Genomic DNA, 22,394 nt, shown 5'->3' on the forward strand with positions numbered 1-22,394 from the left:
AAGGGATTTTCTGTTTTTCTATCACGCTGCTTTTAAGAGATACAGAAATAGTTCCATCAAATAAAAGCAATTTAAACTTTCAGAAGTTTCATGGAAAATAACTAAATGCTTTTTTTCCTCATTTCAGCCAAAAGAAATCCAGGTATTTATAAAGAACCTAGACACTTCAGATTCTAAACTGCTCTCTCATGGGATTTTAGGCATTTCTGGTGTTTCTTAGATTTCCAAAACAATGATCTAAGTCTTGTATCCTTGTCATTTTCTTTCAGAATTTTATAACCTGAGAAGCATGGATACCTAGAAAGGCCATCGATGGGCTTCAGAAGGTCAGGAACACCCTAAGTATTATACCAAATTTTATGAATATGTGCCAGTGGGTATTTTTTTCTGGGAGGAAATTGCTATTTTCATCATATACTCAGAGGGATAGATGAGTCCTAGGAGGTTATGAGCCCATGTTCCCAACAAGGGCTTTAGATTATTTCCTTCACCCTTATTTATATTGTTTTTAGTTTCCATATTAATAAAACTTGGATACTAATTTCTCATCCAAACTTCAGAAACAGTGACTTAAACATTTTTCTGCCTATTTCTTGAAATAATTATTTCCCAAAAAACTCATTTCTTGGGCTGTTTTTACTTGTACAATAATAAGTTATTATAAATGAACCAATAATAAATAAAACAATTTTATAATAATAAGGTACTTCAATTATATCAGTGAAATTTTATCCAGCAGAAGTGCTCTATATCATTTGCTAGACTGGTCACATATTCATTTTTCTCCCCACAGTTTATGGCAGGGGTGGGGAAACAGAGTTAAATATAAAATCAGGAGAAAAGGGGCCACAAGACACCGTCATCTTTTCATTAAGTCATTTCCCCTCATCAAAAATAAAATGAATTCAAATGAAAGGCCTCTTACGATGAACCAAATGAAGCCCAAAAGATGTGGAATTCAAAGCTGTTCAAACTCTTCATCAAGACCCATTTCCAATGTTCTCTTTCTTCCGCCTAAAAGACCTTAACCTCCTATCTCAACCTGCTGGAATCCTGCTCTTCCTTTAAGACACACCTAGATTTAGAAACATTCTTCTTGATTTTTCCAATGAGAATTTTCTTTGCCTTTCTCTGAATACATATTGAGGCATCACTAATTTTTATGTCATGCTGTTCTGATATCTAGTTATTCATGTTTCCTTCTTATACAATATTGAAAGTTCATTGAGGACAGAAACTCGAACTCAAGCCTCTTTGTTTCTCACAGCACATGCAACACTGCCTTGCATATAGTGACTGCCAAACAAGATTATATTGATAAATCCCCCTCACTGCCCTCCATGCCCTTTCACCTTTATATCAGTGGTTCTCAAATGGGGATGATTGTGCTTCCAGGGAACATTTGGCAATGTTTGGAGATACTTTGGGCTGTCACAAATGGAGGAAGTGCTACTGTAATTTAGTGATTAGTGGATTTTAGTGCTGCTAAACATCCTACAATGCACAGGACAGTACTCCAAAATAAGAATGATCTGCCCCAAAGGTTGATAATCCCTTCTGCTTCATAGGTATACATGTCTTGCTGCACCTCAGTCTTTTTGTTATTCAGGAGGGAAGCATTGTATAATTTCTGTCTTCCAGTTTGGAAACTGGAGGGAAGGGTGCATTAGCGAATTCCCAATCTCTAGAGACCAAACATGAGTCTGGAGTGCCCTAGGCGATTAAAGCCCGGAGAGCGAGTCCAAACAGATCTTTGATCTAGTGAATTGGAAAATTAAGATAAATAGCTAAAATGAAAGGGCCAAAAACTAGTAACAACAACAAACAAACAAAAACCAAAAACATATACAATCAGAGAACGGATAATGGGAGAGTTGAATTCTGGTGATCATTGGCAGGTGAATTTCTTGAATTATTTTTATGTTCTCTCAGTACAGGTTTGTGAGGGCTTCAGTTTCAGTTGAAAGGACCCAGAGATAGAAAATTTAATTCCCATATCACCAAATGATTCTAAAATGTCTTTTTAGAGTTCTTACGACCTTCCTCCCCACTTGCCCTGCAGTCACATTTTGAGTGAGTTGAATAACTCAGAGGCCTAAAGGTTAATGAAACTTCCATTGTATCTAAGTTACCAGTGGGAATAATATTGCTTTAGAAATTGATAAAGTGACTACATGTGGCAAATAAAATAATGAAATGCCTGCTATGAACTGGTTGCAATTAATTCCTTCCACATTATAGCTCTCAGGAGTTTTTTGATTACCTTACATCCCCTGAAAAACATACATCTGTAGGTCTTTCCAAATGAAATTGATAAATCACTTAGAGTTGAACTCTGTAAAGCATCAAAGTAAATGTTCTAAATTAATGTCCTGTCTGAAATTATTTCTTATAAAATTAACGTATTCTATTCTATACATTTCTTAGTTGTTTTCACTGATTGTTCTGATAGGGGAACATTGACTGGTTAGGTTTTTGTAGTTCAATTAAGAGTGCAGAAATGATTAACTATTGCACAAGTTGGAGGGCAAGACTTGCTTTAAACAAAAATTCAGTTAATTCAAAACAAAATAATTTTCACTTTATGCACTGTGTGGAAAATTGCCTCTTCTCACCTCACTCTATTAATGTTGGAGAAGAGACTTTCTAAATCCATTTTAAAAAGAAACCTCTCAATTCTATTCTTTTGTCAAATTTTAGCATACTACTGGAAATGTCACATTATATTTCCAATTTACAGTTTTTCTATATGCTAATGGATACTAAAAATACTGGAATATATTATTGAAAGGCTAATGGAATATTTATAACCACTTACTTTTCAGAAAGAAACCATGAGCCTATAGTTAATTATAAATTTATTTCCAAATAAGACATGCTTACAAATATTCAGGCTTCCTGTCTGAGAGGGAAAAACCATAATAGGGAAAATATGTCCTAGGAAGCATATGTTTTACAGAATCCTCATTAACAGTGAATGTGCTAACAATATGATAGATGCTGAGGAGGGACTGGGTTGTGGGTGAAGTGAAATGAAATATCCATAGTAGGAAAATGCCTGTATTCAGATGAGCAGAGGTTAGAGTGACACCATTGACTCTAACTAGTCTTCTTTAGACCATCATACATGACTAATGTTTCATAGACCTATTCCACTGTGGCCTTCTGTATTTCACTGAAGTCAGTATTTAAGGGAAACTAAGCCAGTTCCAAATACATTTATTATCTGATGTACAAATCATTGTCATATTATATTTAACTAAGAATGATATACTTGACATGCAATCTGAAAATGGCAAAATTTCAGGTAAATTAGTCACAACGTTCAATGCAAACACACACTAAAATTAAATAGACTAATAATTATACCATGATTAGTTGTTTATTTCATGGCAATTTTCCTTCCTTGCTCCCTCTCTTCTTCCCTCTATCCCTCCTTCCTTCCTTTATTTTTTTTTTCTTCCTTCTTTTATCTATGTATCAACTAAGCATGTCTGCATGTACATTTAGGAATAAAAAATTTGAAAAATCTTTTATTTGGAAAGATCTTCACAATGACTATAGGCTCTTGCATATCTTTGTGAAAAGTAAGTGGTTATAAATATTTCTATGACCTTTCAATTATATATTCTAGTACTATAGCCCCATTTATAGAAAGAAAACCTGAAGGGCAAATATATTAATGCATACACATAAATTTATGTTTATTAAATGTTTATCATATATATTAAATATATATTTGAATGCCAATCAACAAGTATCTTAAGTACCAAATTACCAATAAAGATTTTCTGTTAGCATTAGAAATAATGTTTCAGATTATTAAAATCTGTATGTATAAACCTTTTTCAAAGTTTCTTATTACAAGATAGTCACATAATAAGCCAACCAAGTACAACCTTGTCAGCCAGTCCATTCATTCTGCAAAGATTTATTGAATTTCTATGGACCTTACTAGGTTTTAGAAGTAAAAATAAATGAACTGATGCACAAGCACTTCCTCCAGGAAGCTTATTTATAGTCCAGGGGACTCTTCAATGGAAAGGTAGAACTATTTCAGAAGAAAAGGTTTTGTTTTTTTTTCCTTTAAAAAAATTTTTTTAATGTTTATTTATTTTTGAGAGAGAGACAGAGAGACAGAGTACGAGTGGGGAGACAGCAGAGAGAGAGAGAGAGAGAGAGAGAGAGAGAGAGAGAATCCAAAGCAGGCTCCAGGCTCTGAGCTGTCAGCACAGAGCCCTATGTGGGGCTCAAACTCAAGAACTGTGAGATCATGAACTGAGCCAAAGTCGGACGGTTAACCGACTAAGCCACCCAGGCGCCCAGGGAGGAAAAGGTTTTATAGAAAGTTTTCTTTTTCAAAAATTCTCTATAATTTTGAGAAGGATGAGAAAAATCATTCATTTTTTTCCTTCCCAATTACCATTGCACAGTAAAAATATTTGAACTTCTAATCAATTTGAATTTATAATGGGCACAAGATTACCTAATAAGAAGCAAATTGAGTTCCTTTTCTAGGTTGGAAGCTAAAAATTACCTTTAGTAAAAACATATGCTTTTATATAGTTCCTACTGTGAAGCGTTGCCAAAAATCCCATTGATTGTTTGCTTCTGGAAAATGCTGTAGAGAGTTTTCACTTGTTCATAAGCTTCTTCAATTGACTATACAAAAATCAAAATAACCTATGTGAAGTACATTTAATAGGTATTTATTCAGTACTTATTTTATGCAAAGTTTTTTCTTAAGATCCTTTGAGAGATCATAGGGTAGAAGAATGGAAATTACAACTGAGTGCCAGTAATTTAACTATTTTTTAACTTAAAGGTACAATGAGTAACAATGTCATTTTAGTGTTTGAATATATATAGGAATATGATTTTTGCTATCAAGAAATTTTATAATAATTCCTCACTGAAAGTTTTAGGAAAGCATAAAATCCATGAACTACATGAACTACAAGTTACCATGTCAAAATAATTTTACTTTTTGCTCTTAGTTGATTTTTAAACACTCATTATTCTCCTTGTTAAAAACTTAATCAATCTGAACATTTATGGATAAATTTATATTGTAGAGCATCTGGTGATGAAATGTAAAAATAAAATCTTAATTACCTCCCCCACTAGTTCTGCTATGTTAATTCAAGACAACACACTCAAGTATTTAGACAGATGGTCGTGGCGGCCATATTAACCTCTGATTTCTCTACAGGGAAGCAAGAGAAAGCAGAGCTCTTAGGATGTGTGCTTGTCTGCCTAGTTTCACACTTTGAAATCCTTGACAAATGCTGATTTATTCACAGCCAAATGTTTTCCTATCTGATTAGGCAGCTTTCTACTTCAGTAAGCATGTAATATGGAGGTAGCTGAATTTCCACACTAAGGAGTGAAAAAACAATATTTATAGTTTCGAAATAAAACAATCTGGAGGAATCAGGACTGTTGGGATCATAAAAAGCTTCATAGGGAGTAAATTTCTGATGAATCTATACCATAGGGTTAAAGAGTTAAAAGCTTAGTGTTAAGAAGAATGAGAGTAGGCTATGTTTATACAATAAACAGCAGTTTTAAAGGACTGCATTTATAATAAATTATCTTGAAGGCTGATTCTTGTCATTTATGATTGTATTATTCCTCAGACAAGAGGACAGGAGCTAGACAAGTCAGCATTTTATTTGAATTCATCTCAGCTTACATGTTAAATAACACATTTGACTTTTCCTTGGAAAAAAATAAATGCAACTAGCTACTGAGAGTGTTCCTTCAAAAAGAGGTGGAGTGCAAGTGACTTTCTTTTTTTAACAAGACCAATTAAATTGACAGGGGGGAAATTGGAAACATTCATAAGCATAACCATATGAAACTTCACTCTAGTGTAACACAATTTTATATTTACCAGTTTGGATCCTCAGGGAAAAAGAACCACATTATTATCAGTAGTAGTAACGGTATCTTTAAAAAAAAAAAATGTTACTGACCATGTACCTGGAATTATCTAAGTACTAGATACTTCCATCAATAAAACTTATAAATCTGCACTGCAGAGTTTATAATCTCATATGACAGATTTCCTAATTATTACCCTTCATCCATTTTGGTCTGTTAAAAAATATTTGCAAGTATTAATCTTTTAAAGTTAAAGGTAGAATGGATTTTCAGTCAGTAGATAGAAGCTATAAGTATCTGTCTTAAGTTCATTTGCCCTGTTTTCATGTGCATACTTTCCTTCTAAGAATAAGCTCTTCTTGTCCCTTCAGGATTATTATTATTTTTTTAAATTAGTACATCCTGTCTTAGTTCAGGATACTATAACTAAATACAATAAACTTGGTGGCTTCAAAAACAAACATTTACTTCTCACAGTGATGAAGGTTAGGAAGTCCAAGATCAAGGTGCCAGAAGATTCAGTGTTTGGTAAGAGCTATCTTTTTACTGTATCCTCTCTCTCATGTCTCTTCTTACAAGGGTACTAATCTCATCATGAGGATTCCATTCTCATGACCTGATTGATTACCTCCTAAAAGCCCCCTATCCAAATATCATTACATTGGGGATTACAGTTACAACACATGAATGTGAAGGAACAAAATCAATCCTCTCTGATCTTTACTATGAGTACTTTTTTCTCCTCTCTTCTCCAATATCGTATATATTGCAAAATATCTAGTTAATAATATCAATTCATTTGTTAATAGGGTTCTAAAATCATCACCATAAAAGTCTATCATAACCATCTATGTAATTGATGGGAGGGACATAAGCTAATGTGAGATAACAGAATGGAAAGGTTAAGAGAGACCAAAGAGCTGCTTAGAAGGAAAACAAGTGTATAATACATATTTTAAGAGAGTAAAAGAAAGAGCTATTAACAACTGTACCAGAAAAAGGATCACATATTAGGATTGTTTCAGGTAATCTGGGTCATCTCTAAGAAATGTAAAATCAGTGATAACAGATTTCAGAGGAGGAAGGGAGAAAATTGTTTACCAGGCTTTGAATCACATATCTACTACTAACTAGCTACAACACTAGGCAAGTTATTTAACATCTAAAACTTCAATTCCCTCTCTTTGAATGGGGACAGTAGAATTACATGATGATTAAATCTTATGAAATACTTAGCACAGTGACTGACACATGGTCTGAGCTACATAGGTGCTTGATCTTAAACGAGGGGACAGTTTATGAAGAAGGAATTTGATTTGGGCCTTAAAGAATGTATAGAATAGCAACATCTAGAAAATATGAAAGGAGAGAAACAGCAATGGTAATATATCAGATTCATTTAGAAAATGGAAAATAGTCTACTTTGAATGAATTTCACATAATGGAAAGTAATGGGATGTACACCAGGAAATCTATTTGGAAGGCAGTGCATGAGAAACATAAAATGAAAGCAATTTAGACTTGGCTCATCAAGCAACTGAACATCACCAAAGGATTTTCAGTAGTACTAGCCTCTGAGGATAGATTAATTTGGTCCAGGAAAGATTACAACTGAGTTCTGTCTTGACTAACCAACAACTTCATCTTATTTCACTGTGTCATAAGAATTATTTGTAAAACCTGTTGCCATCCATCATGGTACACTGACAAAGAACCAAATAAATATATCGTTTGAGGAGGAAGTAATGGCCAAAACATAAGTAAGCTCTGAAGCCAGCTGTGTTGCCTTATATAAACTGTAGAATACCAATATTCTTAGCTTTTAAAAGGATAATGTTTGCTCACAAAGTTGGCAAGTATAAAAATTTCAGTTTTCTAAAATTGTCCATTAAATTTGGGATAGTTTCCTGCTGCATGTACTTCCACATGTCCCCTTAATATAAAGCCCCATTAACAGAATTTATTTGAACTTATATTCATTCTTTACAAGCTATAAAAATTGAATTGACCTTTAGTGATACAAACTATTTTATGAAAATTAAATGAAACTTTTTGCGTGGCCTATATTGGATGTTTAATACATGGTGGCTATTATATTATGACGTTAAGATCAGAAATAGATGAGAACAAGGAATCTGGAGCCTGACTACTTGGTACAAAGCCCAGCTTTGACACTTACTAATCCTGTGACTCAGGACAAGTTACTTAGCATGCTTAGTTTGAGGAAATAGTATTACTTATTCCATAGACTTATTATAAACATTTAATGAAATAATATTTGTTAAAATGCTTGAAATACTTTTTGAAAAAGTGAGTGCTGGATAAGCATATGATATACCAAATGAAATAAATAAAAAAGTCAAACCAAAATTTTATCTCATCAAGTTTTTCCTTGGGACACATCAGACCAATGACAAATATCAGTAACTGAGAATTCTTGGCTTGGGATGACTATACCTGTTTATTCTTCTAAAATTCATTCATTTAAAAAATATTTTTAAAGCTACTTTTCCTTCATCCAGAATATTGTATCTCATTGTCCCAGTCTTTAATTCTTTTTTGTCCTTGTTATTACATGGGAGATGAGGAATACAAATGGTACTCAATGAATGTCTGTGGGATATAATAATTGAAATATTTAAAAAGATACATTAAATTTGGCTAATTTCATGATTTTGCACGTTGATTAGTTTCTGAATTAGAAAAAAAACAGAAGGTAACAAAAAGCCTGAATAATACATTTCATCATCAGAAACTCAAACTCATAAAGATACATATTTTTCTACACTAATATTTTGGCATTATTTCCTTAAATCTAAAATCCAACTGCATTAGTTTATATTAATAATTCATACTAACCAAAATATGGGATGCATCAAAATTATGTTATAAAATGTGCATGAATAATCATGATGATGGCTAGGAATGATTAGTGAGTGACATACAATAAAATAGGTACCTAGAATGCACAAAAGATAACAACGATAATAGTACTACAAACATCTAATTGATTTATTAGAACATGAATTATCTTTTTTTTTAACACTCACAATACTGTGCATTGTTATCTTTATTTTACATATGAGGGAACTGAGGCACAGGAAGGTAAAGTAAACTGTCCAAGGTCATAGTAATAGTAATAAATGAAGTTAGGACTTGAACTAAGGGACTCTAACCCCTGAGGCCTCAAAAGGAAAGCACAGTTTACATTATGCAAATACTTACTTTTAATTTTTTTATATTATTTTAGGGAAGCTCTATGCTCAACATGGGGCTTGAACTCACGAACCTGAGATCAAGAATCGCATGTTCTATGGACTGAGCCAGCCAGGTACTCCTACATTTATTATGTTTTAAGAAAAGCACTTAGGATGAATAACTTTGTGTTATAATTTTCACGTTTAAGTTTTAATAATTATAGTGTGTAAAATATTCGATAATATCTTCCCAAGTGTCATCTTTATGCAAAATAAATAGTAATTTGTTAATGAAAAAGCTTTGTTGTCTAGTTAAATAATTCCAACACGTTTCCTGCCTACTCAGCGGGCAAAATAACAACTACAGAAACTTGAGATAAACTAAGCATGTTTCTCTATAACCAGGACTTAAAATTCATGTTATAAATAGTATACATTTTATTCTTCCTCAGTGATTTACTAAAATGATAGGATAAAACAGATATACCAACTTAAAATAAAACTACATTTTACACAACACTGGCTCTGGGTAGACTCCGTAAGATTTTGAAGAACAGATAAATACTGCTAGACTTCCATGAAAAATCATAATGTGGGATACAAAAGGGCAATAAATAAACCACTCTATTAGTTGTATAAAGAAGTCAGACCTTCTAAATCTCTCTCCACATGCTGCTACCGGTTTTTTTGCTGCTATAAAGTTCCATTTTCCTATTCTTCTCTGTATCTCCAGGCTTCTGCAAACTTCTGATTCCTATTGTCTCTTCAGTTATGTTGCTTCATAATTCCACTACATATCTCTTAAGCTTTCTAATTTTTCACATTGCATTCTTGGAGTTCTCCTATATTCTAATTTCTATTGATGCTTATTCTCATAAGTGTGTCATTCATATATATATATATGTGTGAGGAAAAAAAAAGTCTGATTGGGACAGTTATATGAGTATAGTGTTGCCAATGAGAAGAACTTGTTTTCCTCATACCTTACCAACCAAATCTCTGATGGCAGCATTTGTGCTTAGTGAATATAGTTGGCTTAGTAGGATTCTAATACATAACTGCCCTAAGGCATGTTCTGACTGCAAGGAGAAGGGGGTGGGAATGGGAGATGCTGAAAGAGAAAGTACCAGCCTCACCCAGCTAGGATCAGAAATCAAAATTTGAGACCACAAGAGTGACTGAAAACCAAAAGGTTTCTCTCCAATAAAGAAAGGACCCAGAGAGGGAGAAGCCACAATACTGGCACACAAGTCTCCTGACTCTTGAATTAAGACTCTTGGCTGGTTCTTATAATATTCATGCAAATATTCATGTATAGGAAGAGGCTCTAAGGAACTTGCTGAAAAGCCAGGAAGGTAAAAAACTATAAAATTGCTGACAATGATTTAGACTGCTGCCTCATGCTGGTAAGAGAAAATGTAGAAAGCAAATCCTGCTAAGTTAATGTGGCTTTGAAAACACCTTGGGGGGCGCCTGGGTGGCTCAGTCGGTTAAGCGTCCGACTTCAGCTCAGGTCATGATCTCGTGGTCTGTGAGTTCAGGCCCCGCGTCGGGCTCTGTGCTGACTGCTCAGAGCCTGGAGCCTGTTTCAGATTCTGTGTCTCCCTCTCTCTCTGCCCCTCCCCTGTTCATGCTCTGTCTCTCTCTGTGTCAAAAATAAATAAACGTTAAAAAAAATTAAAAAAAAAAAAAAGAAAACACCTTGGGCATTTCATTAATTACACACACACACACACACACACACACACACACACACACACAAGACAGTTCTTTCCCTAAGATTAAAGGCCACCAAGGATAAAGAATATGCCTCATAACTAAAGACCATACTAAAAGACCCATGTCCTATCAAGTGGAAATCAAAACCTCCAAAAACACAGGATAATTAGTTAATTTTATTTCCCTGCCTCCTGCAATAAAAATAAGAAAAGGTCAGAAGAATATATCAGAATCTAACATCGCTACAACAAATGTGCCATGGAGATTGGCATGTAACAACAATAATAATATACTAGACATACAAAGAAGGCAGATGTGATCCATAACAAGAAAAATTACAGTCAATTGAAGTAGACTTGCACGTGACTTGGATGTTGGAATTAGCAGATAAGAATTTTAAAATAATAATTGTAATTAATACTTAAAGGAAAATACAGTCATAATGAATAACATAATTTCAGCAGAGAAAGAAAAACTATTTATAAATATAAATGGAAATTCTAAAACCTAAAGCATAATACCTGATGTGAGAAATCCACTGAATGGGCTTAAAAGTACATTAGAGGGAGCAGGTAAAAAGGTAATTAAACCTGAAGACAAATTAATAGAAATGAACCAATCTTAATAAGAAAGTGAAATTTTAAAAATTACAAAGCAGTGCTGATATGAATCAATATCAAGTAATGTAATAAACATGTAGGTATTTTGAGTCCCAAGAAAGGAGAGAGATAAAGGTATAAATATAATGTTTAAGGAAATAATAGCATTTATTTTTTTCAAAATTTGACATAAAATATACTGCCTGTGAACTCTAAAAGAGGCAAAAAAAAAAAAAGAGAGAGACAGACTCTATATGACGTAAATAAAGGAAATAAAGACATAAAACTATCTACTCAAAAACTACATAATTGTCCATTAAAAAATCCTGGAGAATTTTTCAACAAATTGTTTTACAATTGTGCAAACAATACTTCCTATAAAGCTATAATACCCAATAATGTGAAGGATTGGTATAAGAGGAAACAAATCCATAGAAGAGAATAGAAGTCTAAAATTAGAGCTAACTATATATGGTCAATTTTCTTTTCTACAAAGGACTTAGGTAGTCCAATGGCTAAATGAAAGTATCTAAAGGGTGGTATATTAAGTGGGTATTCATAAAATAACATACCCCTACCAAATACCATATTCTTTTAGAAAAAAAAATTTAATGTTTATTTATTTTTGAGAGAGAGAGAGAGAGAGAGAGAGAGAGAGAGAGAGAGAGAGAGCATGAGTAGGGGAAGGGCAGAGAGAGAGGGACACACAGAATCCTAAGCTGTCAGCACAAAGCCTGACAAAGGGCTTTAACTCACAGACCAGGAGATCATGACCTAAGCTAAAGTCAGACACTTAACTGACTGAGTCACCCAGGCACCCCCCAAAATACCACATTTTAAAGTTTATTCAAGTATATGAAAGGTCCAAAAATAAAATTAAAACTCAAAAGATTCCAAAAGAAACCTTAGGATAATTTCTTTGAAAGTTTATGATAATCAAAGACCTCTTAGAGAAAATACAAAAAGTAGACAAAAAAACACCTGAACTCACCATTAAAAAAAAGATAAATTAATCTTTTCAAATTAAAGCTTCAATATTTTTCAAAAGAATTCGTAAAGAAAATGAAAAAGCATGCTACAAACTGAGGAAATACAATTGAAATACATATATCTGACATTGCTTTATACCCAGAATCTGTAAAGAATTCCAAGTCACTTAGGCAAACAACTCAAGAAAAAATAAAGGCCTGAGAGGTGGCTGGGTGGCTGAGTCAGTTAAGCATCTGACTCTGGATGTCAGCTAAGGTCATGATCACATGGTTCATGAGTTTGAGCCCCTCATAGGGTTCCATGCTGGCAGTGTGGAGCCTGCTTAGGATTCTCTCTCTCCCTCTCTCTGCCCCACCCCAGCTCTTCCTCTCTCAAATAAATAAACTTAAAAGTAATAATAAAAATAAAGGCTTGAACAGGCATTTCATTAAAGCAAATTCATCAAAGTCCATCAAATACATGGAATGCCACACAACATCGTTGTTATTAGGGAAATAGTATCACAAAAAGAAAGTTCTCTGCCCACATTAGAATGAGTAAAATTAATGCTTATATTTCATTCTAATCCTTATCTCCTAGCCATCCCAAATATCTCTCCTCTAGGAAAAGAGTTGATTACTCATGTATACTTCAACAGACATTTTATGCATATGTGAACATATAAAACACATAGTTGTTTTCCCTTTTTTAATAAAAATAATATCTTTTGGTATGTACCTCTGTTTTTTGGACATCTGTCCATATTAGTCCATAAAAAGATTGCTCATTTTATTTGTAACTGCATCATATTCCATTTAAGGGCTTCAGTTAAGCACGATAAAAATCCTTGAGTCGTATGGGTTCAAATATTTAATGCCAAAGAATTATTTCTCTTTTATATTTCTTTGCCCAAGGACCAACTGATGTGTACATGAACAATGATAATAAGTAAACATAATAAATAATGATAAGGTAATGGATAGTGTTACTACTGCTATTATACTGTGTAGATCATCTAATATTCAAATATCATCTAAAACCTCAAAAAATTATAACATTCCACAGTTATTCACTTTAAAACATACATTAAATAGTAAGTTTTTCTACTTGCCTTGAGTAAACTCAGAGGAAAAGAATATAACTGACTATGTACTTCGGACACTTTGGATGAAGGAACAATAAACAAAAATGTAGGCAAAAAATAAACAAGAGTACAGTTTGTAGCAGAAGGTTTTATAACTCTCAGAAAAGAGGAAGGGGATAAACAATATTACCTCTCCATCAGAGTAATCCAAAATTAAACAGAAAATTTCATCATAAACTCTTCATTTTGTTTAATGATCTTTTTATTCTCTCATATACAATATTTCAAAAGCATGTTGTCAGTCTTTTGTTTTTTGTTGTTGTTGTTTTTTACTTTCTCTTATCCTAACCTAATTGCTTGAAGTGAATGAACCTGTCCTCACTTTTAAAAAATCAGTACCTTTTTAAGACCAAATCTCCCTCCGAGTGAAAACTGATTTTATGGATGTCCGTAGCAGTGAAACAACTGAATGAATCAGACCTCCATTCAGGAATGTTCAGGGCATTTTGGCCACCAGTGTCACGTGTACTATGGCTTCTGTATTGCTTATGTGAATGGACTATTGTTTCTGTGTATTGAACTTCCAAAAACTAGGGCAAGCATTTAATTTTTTTAAGTTAAGTCTTCTCCCCACTCCAGTTCTCCATTTCACTTGCCCCTCTGTCCAGAAACAGCCACTGTTACAAATCTCTTGGCTCTACTTCCTGTGTGATTCTGGTATTTAAAATTAATGGTAGTATGCTGTCTATAATAATAAATGGAATTAAATGCACAGCTGTAAGAAATCTTATAAATGTTTTCACACCTAATAATATAATTTAAAATTTCAAGACCCAAACCTTAATTGCAGAAAGTGTGTTCTTGCTGTCTGTGCAGCTCAACTGTAGAAATTATGCATTGTATACTACTTTCAAAACTATGAAGTATAACACAAGTGAAAAGTTGTAATGCATTGCTTTTGAGTTTAGAAATGAAGCCACCTGGAGGTTCTGAGTGTAAAAGAAATGTTTCACCAGTGGCTTTCCACCACTGCCTCTTTACATACTGAGATGGAACTCAAGCTCATAGACCTCTCAAAGGAACACAGGAAGAGGCGGAAGTTACTTAGGCACCAGTGTTCTGTATTCACAAACTAATACCTGACCCAATACGTGGCTTGACCTGGAGCAGAGCTGCTATAAAAATGTAATTCTCCTTTAACCCCTCCGTGTAAATCATCAGAAAGCTTTCCTTTACTGATTTAAACAAATTTGGTCTTTGACCTCTACAGTCAGAATTGGCCTCAACAACTCTTTCAGACAGTTGTAGTATTTGACTATTTGATGTATGTCAACTGCCATAAAATGCAATGCTATTTCACCACAGATCTTCAAATAATGTCACATATGTCCAAACCATAATAACAGTCTCTTTACTTCAAGTAAATCAGTAGCATGAATACTGCAGATTAATGAAATAATGTACTTTGTGTATCAAGCTTTGGTATCTAATGCAGCTGTTATTTGCTGTATTGTTCAACCATCTGCAACACCTGTCAATGTGTTTCCTATGGAACTTCAAAACACTCCCAACAAATACCAAATGCTTGAAAAGGTTCTCATGTACATAAGCAAAAATTTTTCTAGGTCTCTGACTTTTGGTATTTGACAACCAGCAGAGTACAATAGTTCATAAAACAATCAGTTGCTTAATGATCTATCTGCAAAAATTCAAATCTGACAATTTGAGATACCACAGACAATCCAAAAAATTATATATGCTACTTTTCTGGGGGGAGAAAAAGCTAAACGTACTGAACATTCTCTAAATAAATCCTAAACTCTAAAATAAAGCAGGATTTCCAATCAAAAGAGTTTTCATAATTTAAGAGTTAAACTTTTTTCAGAGTCCCTACTAACTGATATGTATGTGTGTAAGTATAAATATGTAAATAAAAATGTATCAATATTATATATTTTAAATAGTTAAATATTTTTATTATTATATAATAAATCATATTATAAAATAAATATTTTAAACAACAGTTACATTCAGTAGATAAATTACATATATGTATATATTTATAAATATATAAAAAATATATATATATATATAAATTTATATATTTAAGTTGAAATGAATTTCAACATCTTTGGGTAAACAATGTTTAATAAACTGTAATACAGGAAGATACTGTATTGAATATAGTATTAGAATGTTTTGGTACTTAATAGTTCAAAAATTGTTTTATTTAATTGAGACCAACTGGCCTCATTGCTTCTTATAAACTTTGCAATATATATTCAATATAAAAGGAATAAAAATGAACAGATGTTTCTCCTTAAAGAAGGCAGACAAAGATTTTTCTTACACAATAAATCAGCTGCTAGTGGATTTCCAGGACATTGCTTCAGGCTAACTATTTAGGTATAGAACTTTAAAAACAAAAAAGAAAAAAAAGTCACCTCTGTGTGGATCCAAAATTGGTAGAGAAGATTGAATTGAAGATGAACAGCATATACTGAAGGCGGTACGAAGAGGGCCAAGGGAGAGTAGAATATCTGAAAAATTAAAAATTTAAAAATTTGCACATCTTATTTCTCAACATGAAATATACTTTTACTAATGATTGAATGTTATGAGTATAAACTTCATGAATACATCTTATTCTTTAGCAAATATGCCTTATTCTATATATTTTATTGCCACATTTGACTTTGCAACATTAATTTTCCACAAGGTGATAAAGTTACAGACAGGTAGAAGCTAAGTTCACCAGACTTTTAGTCCGTATTTAATACTAATTAAAATAGCATACATGGTGTGTTATTTCCTTAATCTTGAAAAGGTTGGATGTGTTTCCTGGGAGTAAAGAGGTTTTTCTTATACACAGAGATACTCACTTCAGTTGGAAAAAAAAAAAAAAAAAAAGTATCCTGTGCCTTTATGCATTGATGGCTCCCAAACTGTATTATGGCCGAGCATGCTGAGTAATGAAATGAAATTCTATTTTGAAAAGGTAACTTCATATAAGAAGTTTTCTCTTTCAAATATGGTTTTATGTAGTTGATTGAGAGCACGATATGTCCTAAATTTTTTTAAGTGACTAAGGAAGAAGCTATGATATGATGCCATAGTGGAAATAAATTTTAAAGGTCCATATTTCCTAACAGACGGAAATGCCTTTGCCTTAGAAAAACAACTTATGCTTAAACCGCAGAACTGGTTAGAATCAACTAATAGGCACAGTCTGCTGTGTTCTGCTAATGACTTTGATCTCCAAGAGTGATTTCATGTTGTAAAAAAAAACATTTTATTAAATGACATGCTAAACAAACAAATAAGAATAAAAAGAATCGTATTTTCACTTTACATTCCGGATTTTCTCGAGTTAATATTTCCAGACAACTAGCTATTTTAAAAAGATTTCTTCTGATTATTACAATTTTATTTCTGTTAAAGCTTTTGTTCTCAATTAGGCCAATATCATTTCAACTGTGTTTAGTTTGTGAATTTAAAATTGGACATTTACAAAAATCATTCCCAGTTTTGTTTTGAACCTTAAGTCATGAAAAATCTCAACTGTCATCACAACCAGGATCATTTTTATTATTTATAAATGTATTATTAAAGATGGATTGGATTGGTGAGCAACAAAAGAATATTGGGCTCTTTTTTAAAACATCCATTTTAAGTCTTGGATCTACTGCAGAATCTCTCCATGATGTTCACAAAGTTCTTAAACCTCTTTATACTTTAATTTTCTCATTCAAATGGTGAAGGAGAAAACCATTTGAAACTTAGCCATACTTTTGGTTTCAAAAGATTTATGATAGTCTTTTTTGACTTATTAAAATATATTCAAATAGATCTCTTACAGTAGGTTAATAAAAAAATTTTGAAACACATATATAATATATGATTTAAGTATTTTTTTTAAAAAAACAATGTTTATTTACTTTTGAGAGAAAGAGAGAGAGAGATAGAGGTGTGAGTGGGGGAGGGGCAGAGAGAGGGAGACACAGAATCCCAAGCAGGCTCCAGACTCAGCTGTCAGCACAGAGCCCCGCCCCAGGTGCCAAACTCACAGACTGTGAGATCATGACCTGAGCTGAAGTCAGATGCTTAACCGACTGAGCCATCCAAGCGCCCCTATGATTTAAGTATTTTAGGTTAAGGACTATTTTGGAATCTTGGAGTTGTGAATAAAAATGTAAAACAACTTAGGTTGGATGTTTAATAAATAGTTTTATTCAGAAAGAGAGTGCATACCGGGTGAATATTTATCGTCATTATAATTCCGCAAAGTGTGAATAAATAGTCCTTTGAGATAACAGCTGCTGTGGAAAAAGGGATTCTAGGATCAAATAAGTTGTGAAGTGCTGAGTTAAACAAGTTAAATTTGTTTACCACAGAACTTCTCAGAGCCTTTACCATGCTAATGTGAACCACAAGTGTGTTAGCCCATTAAATACTTCTCTTGTTTATTTATTGAGAGAGAGAGGAAAGAGAGAGAGAGGGAGATGAAAAAGGAGAGAGAGAGAGGAAAGAGGAGAGAGGGTGGAGAGAGACAGAGAGACAAAGAGACAGAGAGAATGTGAGCAGGGGAGGGGCAGAGAAAGGTGGAGAGAGACAGAGAATCCCAAGCAGGCTTCACACTGTCAGCACAGAGCACAATGGAGGCTCCATGTCAAGAAATACGAGATCACGACCTAAGCTGAAATCAAGAGTGGGACGCTTAACCACCGACTGAGCCACCCAGGTTGCCCCATTGAATACTTTCTCAAGGAATTTCCCACAGGATTAGATTTCCTAAAAACACATTTGATGAACCAAGGTCTCAAATCTTACCAATCAGTATATATAATTATCAGAAAACTGGAAAAATGAGTTCAGCATGAATTCCAAAAAAGGAAACTTCTAATAAGAAATATAAATACATTAGGGCACCTGGGTGGCTAAGTTGGTTGAGCATGCGTGACTTTGGCTCAGGTCATGATCTCACAGTGTATGGGTTCAAGCCTCACTTCAGGCAGGCTCTGTGCTGACAGCTCAGAGCCTGAAGCTTGTTTTGGATTCTGCCCCTCCTCTGCCCCTCCCCTGCTCGCTCGCGCTCTCTCTCTCTCTCTCTCTCTCTCAAAAATAAACAAACATTAACAACCGAAAGAAAGAAAGAAAGAAAGAAAGAAAGAAAGAAAGAAAGAAAGAAAGAAAGAAAGAAAGAAAGAAAAATACAGGACAGGGAGTAAGTCTCATGAACCACATGAAAGTTAATTTTGTTCTAATTTCTAAAATGAAAGCAGCCTAGCAAATGTCCAGGTCTGAAATCCCTCCCTCATCTTCTGTACCTCACATCTTCACATTCCCAAATCCTCTGTAGTTTTTAAAACCAACTTAAGTGTCAGTTCCATCGTGAAGCCTGAAATGATACTAATTTAGGAGAAGATATTTCTCCTTCCTCAAAGTTAAACTCTCAGTACCTGGGTCAGGGAACATTACACCATTTACCCAAGAAATCCATTTCTGCCATGCGCTCACCATGTCATTCTGATTCCAAGTCTCTTTAGCTTTAAATTTGATTGTCTACCCTGGGTTATTTTATTACATTTTAGTGGAAGTCATATACAACAGGTTCTTAAAGGAGAAAAATAACCCACACTTATGTGTGTGTGGAAAGAATGAGGATAGTCCTACAGTTGACCTTTGGTTACTGGATGGAAAATGAGTGGGTTTTATTCTGCTCATCACGTGAACAGAGCAGCCTGGGATTGTGTGAAGGGTACCATGAAGTAGGACACTAAGGGGAACTGTAAGTATCTCTGCCTTGCTGAAAGTGTTGGGAGAGTGTGTCCAGAGACTGGATTGGACAATGGGGTTCACTGACAGCTCTAAGGGAGTCTGTGAACCCCTCTAATATCACTACAACAAAACATGAGCTTGTGTGCATGGGGGCATATGTAATTTTCTGAAGAAACAATCTATGGCTTTCTTCAGAGAGTCTCTGGTCAATCTCTCTCACCATCACAGCCAAATGAAAGTAAAAACAAATGATAATTAGACGTTAGTCAAAACCAGGAGGCGAGGCATTTAATTCCATTCTAAGGAGACTAGATTTATCCTAGATCGTGAGAGAGCAGTTACATTTTTTTAAGCTTGTGAGAAATATAAAAATAATTTTGAAATCTAGTTCACTGGCCCAATGGAAATTCACCCACATTTAACCACAGCAGTAGCCATGGGGATTAAAGGGCATGCAAGAAATCTAAGGCTTTGGTAACTATTTAAACATAGATGAGAGGGACAAAGGAGTATCAGAAGACCTCCAGATTTGTGGCTTGTGTGTGATAACTGCTCACCAAGACAGCAGACAGGAGGAAAAAGAGGTTTATAAAGTTCAACTTAGGGAATGCTGTGTTGGAGTCTTTGAGATATATCCCAAGGAAGCTACTGAGTAAGCAAATATGTTCTGCAAATATCAACTGAATTGAAAAATGACACTGGATTGGACAGTGGAGAAGTAGGCTTGAAATCCAGACCTCAATAAGTTTAAAAATGATTCAAAGGAGTAGATGAAATAGAGGTAGGGATTATTTACTTCTCTTTTTCAGAAAACAAAGAAGGAGAGAGGTGGGGATATTCTTTCAGTAGAACATGGATGAGGGAGAAGATTTTATTTATTTTTTTAGTGTGAGAGATATGAATGTATTTTTGGTATACTCAGAAGGAGCCAGTTAAGAGGAAGAGGGACACATGCCAAAAGTAGTTGGTCAGACAAAGTCCAGGACAGGAACTCAGACAGGAGCAATGTCACCAATCTGAGAATAAGACCTGTTCAAAACAGGTGAACATTTTCTATAAACCTAGAGACAAGAAAGTGTGTGCACTTGTGAATTCACAAATCTTAACAAGTATATCTAAAAGAAAGTAGAGTGAGGGAAAAACAGAAAAACTCACATTCTCTGTGAAGTTTAAATATGGTCACTGGCTGAAAGCAAGGGGCATCAGTGGAAAAGAGACCTTGAGGAGACTGAAGAGTTCTGGAAGGTCTTCTTCCAGGTAAGGAGGAGGCTCATGTTTGGCGCTTGGTGAGCAGCACTCAACTGATAGCTCAGCTCTGTCTGGAAGCCATACGTGGAGGGCAATGAGCTGCCAGCTGGTGCTACAGGGCGCCCACAGGAGCTCAGCAAGCTGGGTGTGGGAATGAAGTACGTGGGCAACCGGATTCAAACACAGCTTGGGGATTTCAGGACAGATGCAACAGAAGGAAGCAGACTGTTTTCCAGAGTCAAAGAAATTACGCATTTCAGGTTGGATGAAGTTGGAAATAAAGTCGTGAGGCATGAAAAACTGCAAGAAAAAGCAAGGGTCAAGAGAGGAGAGCTCTCCACAAGTAAGCTGCTAAATCAAACGGTTAAAGTTAAGTGTATGATTACTTTGAAAGAAATGGAAAAAAAGAAATTGAACTCCAGGATTCATGTCTATCTTATTTTAATAAAGTAGTTTGGATCGCCTGCGTGGCTCAGTCAGTTGAGCATCTGACTTCGGCTCAGGTAATGATCTCATGGTTCGTGGGTTCGAGCCCCGTGTCAGGCTCTGCTGACAACTCAGAGCCGGGAGCCTGCTTCAGATTCTGCTCTCTGCCCTCCCCTGCTTGCACTCTGTCTCTGTCTCTCAAAAATGAATTAACATAAAAAAAATAAAGTAGTTTAACTTTATTAGTATCTGTACTTCTATAATTGTCATTGATTTTTATAATGCTACTTTAGAGAAAAAATTTTCCTTCATAGTCGATGAACTAAAGATTGAATAATCAAGTACACTTGTCCCACATTCCTAAAATCTGGAATTAGTCATGATATAGAACCAAATCTTCTGATTGCAGATAGAGAACACTGATCTCTCTCCTAAAACACATCCACTTAAATTGTATGTATGGAATAAGCACTTGTGTTTCTACATAGGAAGTCCTATTTTAAATAATCTAGGCCCATCTTTCTGTTTCCATCACTATGCTTTACCCCTTTTGCCCTTTCCCCATTCCACCTTCTTATACATCCTATATTTCAGCCATACTCAAACTTTATGGGTTGAATCATGTTCCCCCAAAAGATATGTGAGACTTTATCCCCCAGTATATCAGAATGTGACCTTATTTGGAAATAGTTTCTTTACGGAGGTAATCAAGGTAAAATGAGGTAACTAGGGTGGGTTCTAATCTACTATGGCAGGTTTCCTTCTCAGAAGGAAATATGGACACAGAGACAGGCATGCACACAGGAAGAACGCAAGGTGAATATGAAGGCAGAGATCAATGTGATTCATCTCCCTGCCAGGGAACACCAAAAATCACCAGCAAACCACCCTAAAGTGAGAAGACAAGCATGGTACAGATTCTTCCTCACAGCCTTCAGAAGTAATCAACCCTACAGTACCTTGACCTCAGGTTTCGAGCCTTCACAAGTATGACCCAATAGATTTCTAAGCCACCCAATCTTTGCTACTTTGTTAAGTCAGCTCTGGGAAACTAATACATATACCATGCATTTTACTTGCAATTCCCTAGGTTTATTATACTTTTTTCATAATTTTGTGTTTTCAGTGATGTGCTCCTTCTACATTATATTCCATTTACAACCTCATTCTTGGAAAAATTTTATTCTTCTTCCAGACTGAGCTCAGGCATTTCTTCAGTGATGCTCCCCTTGACCCACCATGGTTCTTAAAGCAGACACTTCTCTTTAAAACCTTAACAATTTGTATTTATAATGGCTATTGCCTTACTGAAATCCCACCAAGGAAAGCAAGCATCTTAAGGACAGAGCTCATGTCTTACTTATGTCTCTTCATATGCTCAAACTTTGCCACCACGACCAGCTCTGCCAATCAAGAGTGTATATGGAAAACAAAAACAAAACAAAAGAAACAAAAAAAAAGAGTGGATGCACATCTCAAAATAAGAAC

The 22,394-nt window shown here is 34.5% G+C and overlaps 1 protein-coding gene across 5 annotated transcripts in view; it reads right to left on the reverse strand.

The window, feature by feature from the left end:
- Positions 1 to 22,394, reverse strand: part of AGMO (alkylglycerol monooxygenase) — a 383,631-nt gene that overhangs the window by 181,381 nt on the left and 179,856 nt on the right. For all 5 annotated transcript variants that reach the window (XM_045494981.1, XM_045494979.1, XM_045494977.1 and 2 more), the window contains one exon: positions 15,899 to 15,994. In XM_045494981.1, the coding sequence (XP_045350937.1) occupies positions 15,899 to 15,994 (96 nt within the window). The remainder of the gene's footprint in view (positions 1 to 15,898; positions 15,995 to 22,394) is intronic.

Source organism: Leopardus geoffroyi, chromosome A2, assembly GCF_018350155.1.
Source record: "Leopardus geoffroyi isolate Oge1 chromosome A2, O.geoffroyi_Oge1_pat1.0, whole genome shotgun sequence".
NCBI classification, from domain to species: Eukaryota; Metazoa; Chordata; class Mammalia; order Carnivora; family Felidae; genus Leopardus; species Leopardus geoffroyi.